The 7,926-nt window shown below is 45.4% G+C and overlaps 1 protein-coding gene across 2 annotated transcripts; it reads left to right on the plus strand.

The window, feature by feature from the left end:
• Window positions 1-846: 846 nt before the first annotated feature.
• On the plus strand, window positions 847-3,442 carry LOC144735950 (aerolysin-like protein). 2 transcript variants are annotated; one of them, XM_078618546.1, is made up of 3 exons: window positions 847-935; window positions 1,909-1,969; window positions 2,411-3,442. In XM_078618546.1, exons 1-3 carry the CDS (start codon window positions 862-864, stop codon window positions 3,359-3,361), a joined length of 1,086 nt encoding a protein of 361 aa, XP_078474672.1. In that variant the 5' UTR covers window positions 847-861; the 3' UTR covers window positions 3,362-3,442. The 2 variants fall into 2 exon arrangements, with proteins under 2 accessions (XP_078474672.1, XP_078474673.1); XM_078618547.1 differs by lacking the exon at window positions 847-935 and having other exon boundaries at window positions 2,415-3,442.
• Window positions 3,443-7,926: the final 4,484 nt, after the last annotated feature.

A 7,926-nucleotide genomic window follows, 5' to 3' on the forward strand; every position in this document is an offset into this window, starting at 1 on the left:
TGGACATGAACGTATGTTGAATCGTTTAAGTCCATTAAACAGCTGCAATACCTTTCACACGTCCTCATTTCGTGATTTTGGATCATATAATTCCATTTAAAGGTATTTGATGTCAGAAAACACATTCTATCAGAATCAGATGTTTAAGTAAAACACTGAGCTAAGAAGCTATTTCCTATTGAGATGAGACTGGGCAGACAACATCAAAGGATTTAAAATTAGAACATATTAGTTATGAAAGACAGTGTCATGAGGCACGTATAGTTTAAACATATATACTTAATAAGACACTCATCAACACTATGAATTTCAAGACAGCGATGGCAGCGAGGCCAATTTGACCTTGGAAGTGGGGGCCATGTTAAACAGTTTAAAAAAAAGTCTAAAATCACTTGAATCAACAATTCCATTGACTCTCACGAACCCGTATCGGGACCATGATTGTATTAACGAGGCGCGTGGCAGTAGCTTGTCTTATACACGCCGGATCACACAATGGGAGCGCATGCGTGAAACTGCCACCATGCAAGGAGTGAATCCTCGCGGTGATTGGCTCGCGGTGATTGGCCTGGAGCGGAAGATGGGCGGAGACACGCGCGGGTAATTATGCCACGTGACGTAAGCTCCCTCAATGGACTCTCACCAGACTCATATTTGAACCGTGATTGCATTCATGAGGCGCCAGCGCGCGTGGCTCGGCTTATTAACGGCTGCCCACACAAAATGGGCGCGCGTGCAGGAAGCGCCACCCATCCAATTAGTGAATCCTCGCGCTGATTGGCTCGTGATGATTGCCTTATCCCTACCACCCCCATGATTGGCCAAGGATGGGAAGGCACGCCCAAGTGATTGTACCACGTGATGTGCGCTCCCTTGTATATAAAGGAGGGCAGAACCATCAAAAACTATCTGCTCCTCACGGAGTTGTCTGAGAGGTAAGTGCGGACCCTAGTGTAATATGAGGTGCCGTGGCATTTCCATCCATGTTGTAAGCGTTCGCAAAAATTCACTAGCGCCTTTTCTCGCTGTAATTTCTCAAACATTCCTTCTCGGTACCATTTGTAATTCTCACCCTCCACGCATATTATCGTAATTAGGAATCTATTTTGTTCAGAGCATCGTGTACCAATCTACTGGGTAACTAATTTTTTTTACTGACCTAAAATCGGAGGGTTGTATGGCTGAAGCTAAAAAGTCCTGTAACACCAGCTCCGATTCACAGTTCATGGGAGTTCGCTGCATTCCGTTTTGAATCGTGGTGTCCACCTTTATTTTAAAATGTTAGCCTAATAAGATTCAACACCATAATGACTATCTGGATTGTGCAATTGTGCTCTCTTCAGACCCTATTGTATGTAGTTTGTGCTTCTGCCGTTGTATATTGGTTTGCAGTAAAGCCATTAGTTTTTGCTGGTTTGGTCTCCCACATTTATCTTAAACCGTCCCAGCTCGACCGTTCCATATTCTCACTTGCTCCGGCTAATTACCACCTTTTTAAGAATGTTGTATTTTGGTTCTTGGCATGGTGTGTAAAGAAATAGTGAAACTAATTTGTATTGACCTGAAATTTGAGGGGCGTATGCAGGAAGCTGACTACGCTTCAAAGTTTGATTGCCATTTCTTGGCAATTGTCTGAAATCCACTTAAAATTGTGTAAAATGTAAGACTTGTCTAATTTGACACGTTTTTGCAAACAATTCTATCATATATTGCCCCAAGCCTAATACGATTCAACGCCTGGTGATCGTCTGGATTGTGCTGGCTCCCTAACAGACTTCTGAGGCATTTTTCACCAGGGTGGTTCTTGCATAGGAATCTGCAAACTTAGTTTTCTTGGATTGTAGGGTTTAATTTAGTTTTCCCCACACCACCTTCATCCGTCTGATCCTGTTCCTATGATCCATGTAGGTCGACTGCAGCCAAGTGCCTGGGATTGCCTGTCGGAGCTTTGCTTTTTCGAAGACAAAAGGTATTTGTCCTGCTTGTCACAAATGTAGCGTGTGGCACTTGTTCTGCCGCTACTGAATGATGACCTACTGTGGTCGTGTGGGTTGTGCACCATACTTCATATCCCACTTGATTGTTTCGGCTTTTCAAATGGGGAGCGAAAGCAAAAGATGAAGCGGTTTTGCTGCTCCTCTGCCTCGCAGTTCCAAGAGCATGTGTGCACTTGTGCCTAAAGCTTAATTTCTAGTTGTTCAGTGGTGGGTTGTGACGTGTGCACTGTTTTCTCAAATATTGCTATTAAAATATTTACAAATCCTAAAAAGCCTTTGATTTGTACAAGCTTGGCATGACGTTTATTTTGCATACTTAAAGTGTAAAACCACATTTATCACGATTTGCTCCTATAAGGTGCCTTCCATTTAAACTTGCTTGCCATGCTCTCCCTTGCTTCTGTCTCTTCCAGGTAGACATAATGTCGTACCCACTTACGCTGCACATCATTGGAGGCCAAGGTGGAAATGCCTTCTCGTTTGATGGAAGGAGCAATGCGGCCACGCTGCAGAAACTCTCCGTGAGTGTTGGAGGCTGGCAAGTGAGGGGTGTGGAGGTGTGGCTGACTGACGGGCGAAGGCAGAAGTTCGGCACCGTGGACTCCTCTGCTCAGCAGTTTGAATTCCAGTCGGGCGAGTTCATGTCGCAGCTCTCCCTGTGGGGCAATGGGGCCGGCACGCGTCTGGGTGCCATCAGGTTCAGAACGAGCTGCAATCGCGAATTCTTTGCCAAGATGACGGACTGGGGGCTCAAGACCGAGTACAAGATCGACGTGGGCTCTGGCATCTGCTTGGGCGTTCAGGGCCGAGCGGGGGCTGACATCGACTCCATGGGCTTCCTTTTCATCAATGCTGTAAAGTCGTCTGTGATCCAGAACATGAAGTACCCAACTATGCACCAGATTCTGCCTAACGTGCAGATGGAGGAGATTAAAGAAATGGAGTACATAAACGACACCAGCGTCGTGCAGTCTCACACCTTCGAGAGCTCCAAGACGATAACCAAAAAGTCGTCGTGGTCTACGACCAACAAAATCGAGTCCACCTTCAGCCTGAAGGTGTCTGCAGGCATTCCCTTAATTATGGAGGTGGAGACCGGGTTCAGCTTCACCTTGAGCTCTGAGACCACGCACGCATTGGAGAACTCGGAGGAGCAGACGGAAACTCTCACGTTCCCCGTCTCAGTTCCTCCGCACAAGACTGTCACTGTTGTTGCCAAAATCGGGCGTGCAAACATCGACCTCCCATACACGGCCCTGCTGCGCATCACCTGCATGAACGGTGCTGTCTTTGACGTTCCCCTGAGTGGCATTTACAAGGGGCTGACCTACACCAAAATGACCGCCCGTGCTTCTGAGAAATAGAGCAGCATTTTGTACCCTGTTTGCTCAAATGTTCTAATAATAATTTATGGCTGACTGCAATAAAAGCCTTCTGCAATGCAATTTTCTCTTTGTGGTTGCATGTAAGAAATTCGCCTTTTAATGTTTTACAGATGTGGGTTTTTTACCATTTGCTGTTGGCAGAACTTATTGTTCCACTGAGCTTCATATAGTTTATTCCCCATTACATGGCCATTGAATCTGGTTCAGTGGCATCGTATTTTTCCATTAGATTTCAGCATTGTCAAATGACTAAGTTATTCACAACTTAAGATTGAATTATATTTGGCGACTGCCATCGTGCCCTACTGGTTGCTAACACCATTGGATGGAAATGTCCTGTCCAAACATTACCAAATACTTGTCACAAGGCATACTTCATTGTTCTTGCTCCCAGGCAGCAATGGATGTCTCGCTAATAACAATGCTGGGGAGCGGTTTCAAATAATGACCAACACTTGCTCTTTAACAATGTGCAGCTTGGCCTTATGATCATTATAGGTCTCATGGCATGCATAGTAACTCTCCCTTGTCACACGGTGCTAAACTTCACAGTAACTACATTAGTTGCTCTGTTTTCTTGTGTTTTGGCTCGGCTGGATTGACGCTTAAACTTCTTAATTACGGCGATTGCATTGTACAACGGTTGCCTCTATTCCACATGGTCATGTGACAAGGTGCACGTCAATCTAGATTCAAAAGTGTTAGGAATTGTAAATGCTCGCAAAGGTAAAGTGACCACATTTCCTAACCAGGATAATGTGACCCGTGCCTTGATCGTTGGAGGAAAAGGGAGGTAGGAACTTGGTTGGACAGCGCATTCGTGCGATCCGTGTCACGCGGCGCAAGCTGCGTGGGGTGGTGCGTCACTTGGTGCCTAGCCTGCCCGAAGTGCTCTATGAAATACAAATCGAGGGCGTGGCTATGCACGACAGACAAATAATCCCTGGTGGGCAGTGTGAACTGTTGCTACCTGTATAATATCCTTACCATCATCCTCTCCCGGGGAAAGAAACTGAACCGTCCCCGGCTCGGCACAACTACTAACAATCCCGTTGATAGCCAAGCAATTTCGATTAGTAACAACTGTAATGCAGAACAGTAATAACAGCCTAATTTAGGAACGAACATATATCATGTATATTCTAGGTATCAACAATTATAATGTAAAATTTCGAGATAAAGCTTTCGTGATTGCAGGGATTCATCTTCTTTTTTTGCGACGTAGAATTGTAATGTATTACTTACTGTTAGTAACTCCTTATTGTAGAGTATATTTAGTATACTGATGATACTATGTAGTTTATACTTTAGTTGTTTACGTGGTGGTTTTAGTTACTGCAGCTACATACTATTAACACTCCTTCCCTTTATTAATGCTACCCCTATCCCCTCCCTTTGATGCTGCTAATCCTGCATAATGCACGGGCATAAGTAGTACTAATCACATACCTGCATTTCCCATATCCCTTCCCTTTGATGCTGCTAATCCTGCATAATGCACGGGCATAAGTAGTACTAATCACATACCTGCATTACCCATAAATATGCTAAATTCCTCTTGATATGCAAATTATTTTGTCAAGGCGCCCTTCCCCTCCCTTCCAACCCATCTTAAATATACGCTCCAAGCGTGGTGTTGTTTCATTCAGACGCTGTCTCCCCGACAGACCTGGTCTTCACCTGAGGACGGCTGCTTGCGTTGTGGCCGAAACGTCGTGAGAATTATTTTATAATGTTTTATTTTATTATTTTATTATTTCCATTCTACGTGACTTTACCGAAAGAACCAAGAAGAATTATAATGTACTTTGCGAATTGAATGGATGCACTGAGCTAACAGGTGTCGTCTGTCTAACTTTACAACACAGGTGAGACCTGGCGGTGGTGAGGTGCATCAACGCAGTGACCTGTATAAGGGGCCGTCCATAATGACGTAACGCACCTGGGGGGGGGGGGGGGTCAGACATTTGTGACGAGGGGGGGGGGGGGTTGAGAAATGTGACGTCACATCAAAATGCGCAAATTGAAATAAATATAGACAACACGTTCTACTTAATTAACTAGACGTTTTAATAAATGTTTTCTCCTACAACATCGGAGTGCAGCGCCACATTAAATACGCACTACAATGACAATAGTTTATAGCGATTTGAAGCATGTTTTATTTTTTTAGGGGGGGGGGGGCAGAGCTTTGTGACGTCATTTTAGGGGGGGTCTGACTTTTTGTGACGCCGTGTGACGATAGGGGGGGGGTCAAACATCGTCCAAAATCGCGTGAAGTCATTTATAGACGGCTCCTAAGATGAGCGTAGGCGTGGTTGGTTTTGATTGAGTGCGGTGTGAATGGTCTGTGTATGATGAGGTGCGTGTGTAATGAGACGTCAGACAACCCACCGCACCTGGGTCTGTCCCGATGCTTCCTGTCAACGAGCCTTCGACACTTCACGTGATAGCCTTGAAGTGCACCTGGCCTGGTACAGGCGCCGTGGTGACGCCACCGTCACTTAGTGGCGAATGCCGGGTATTGGTATTGAGACGTGGGCAATCGCGTGTTTTGTCTGTGTATAGCACGTGTGATGTAAGCCCATGGTCTCGTGGTTTTCTGAGAACTGGTGTATTTTGGTAATCCTTCAACCACAACGACCCCTGTGTGGAGGCATATGTGAATGTTGCCTGTAATAAACAATCACCTATACAGTCACTCTATCTTATGTTTAGGCGTGTGTTTTTGTTTGTCCCTGATGTGCACGGGTGATCCTTCCTTCGTAATGAATTTTACGCCGCAGTTCTTGGGATTCAGGCGCTATAGTTGTCCCTGGAGAGAGAAACGTCCGGGTTGAGGCAGAGACGCGCGCACAGGCGGCAGCAGTACAAAGAGATCGGAGCCCACTGGGACGTTGGTGCCCTTTGGTGGTTGTGGTGAGTTTTGTGTGCATGGCAGGTTTTTTCTTTATACGTGACTTTACCGAAAGAACCAAAGAATAATTCCTGCAGTCACGAAAGCTCCAAAATTAAGATTGAACCACTTCTACGGGGAAGTTCCAAGTTTACCTTTTTTCTCTCTCTCTGGGTTTTTTGTTCTCTCTCTCTGCCTGTATATTTAGTGTAATTTTTTCTGTCTACACTCGTTTTTTGTCGTTCTTAGGTTCTGCTCTGTCTGTGTGTCTCCGTTCCACTTGTTTTTATGTTTTGTCTTTCTTTGGAATTTTCACACTTAAATTCTAACTTAGCAATCTTTGAAATACGTCATCGACCAGGCTATGCGTTAATTGTGTGTTGACCGACTCTCTGTGTCGTTTTACATAACATTTCGATACTTTGCTAGGTTATTTAATTTTAGTGTGTTTCTTTCTCCCTCTAAGCATGCGTACTTCTCTACGCGTCTCCTCGTACTCATTGACATGTAAATTTTGTCTAACCCCTCCCTCTCGCTGCCTCCGCCCCCCTCTGTCTATTTAAGGCCACCCCACAGAGACGATCACCCCTCTCTGTACCTGTGTTGCTCGCTCTATGTATCTTGGTGATATCTGTCTGCTTATATGTCTGTCTATAGTTTTATAGTTAGATTTTATGTCGCTATTTCATTATACCTGATGATGATTGCTTGTGTTGCAATCGAAACGTCGTATGCTATTATTTAATTTATTATTTTATCTTTATACGTGACTTTACCGAAAGAACCAAAGAATACATGGCAGGTTTGTTAATTCGGAGAGGGTTTCAGCCTACAGGGGTGAACAAACCGCCTCTTGTGTCCCAACGGTGTCTGCACCCATTGTGGGCGCAGGATTTTACTACCACTGACGGGACCCTGCCATTGTCTGTGGAATTTGGGGGATGTACCCACCCGCACTTGTGGACAGTGGAGATACGCGGAACCTCCCTCTACAGTTTTCATGTCAGTGACCTTCTGGGAATGAATGCGCTCATTAACCATTTGTGTTTTCTCCGAGGTGGCCAACGCAGCTTCCTTTGCCTCCCGCCAATAGTCCCGCCAATAATTCATGGAATGTTTCAGTGAGACTGGCCAGTTTTCACTTCTAATAGGGGTGTTAAGTAATTGGTCTTCAAGAAAAAGGGAGAGTGTCCCGTAGCTGCGTGTAGTGCAAAACGGTATGCCGACAGGACGGCAGTCGCATGTAAGTTCCAACATAACGATGATAGTACGGTGCAGTCTCTCGACACGACTGTGGGTGGTAAGGTGAGGTACGGATTTTCTTTGTGCCTAGCAAGTCACAAATGTCTTTTATGAGTTGGAACGATACATTTTGTCCCTGATCCGTCAGAAGTTTGTCTGGCACTCCTTTATCTATGATGTAGCCATTTAAGAATGTGTCTGCAATTGCCCTCACTGGTCCGGTATGGCCAGGGCATTGCACAGCTGATGTAGTATTCAACTCCCACCAGCAGATGGCGATGTCTCCTAGGCGTTGGAGGGAGAATGTCCAACGTTATGATCTCGTACTGGTAGGCACCACCTGTTTCGACCAGCCAGAGCCGGCCCAGCCACTAAGCGACCCTTGCAATTGCAAAGGGCCCCGTGG

Source organism: Lampetra planeri, chromosome 58 (genome assembly GCF_965212315.1).
Source record: "Lampetra planeri chromosome 58, kcLamPlan1.2.h2, whole genome shotgun sequence".
Taxonomy (NCBI): Eukaryota; Metazoa; Chordata; class Hyperoartia; order Petromyzontiformes; family Petromyzontidae; genus Lampetra; species Lampetra planeri.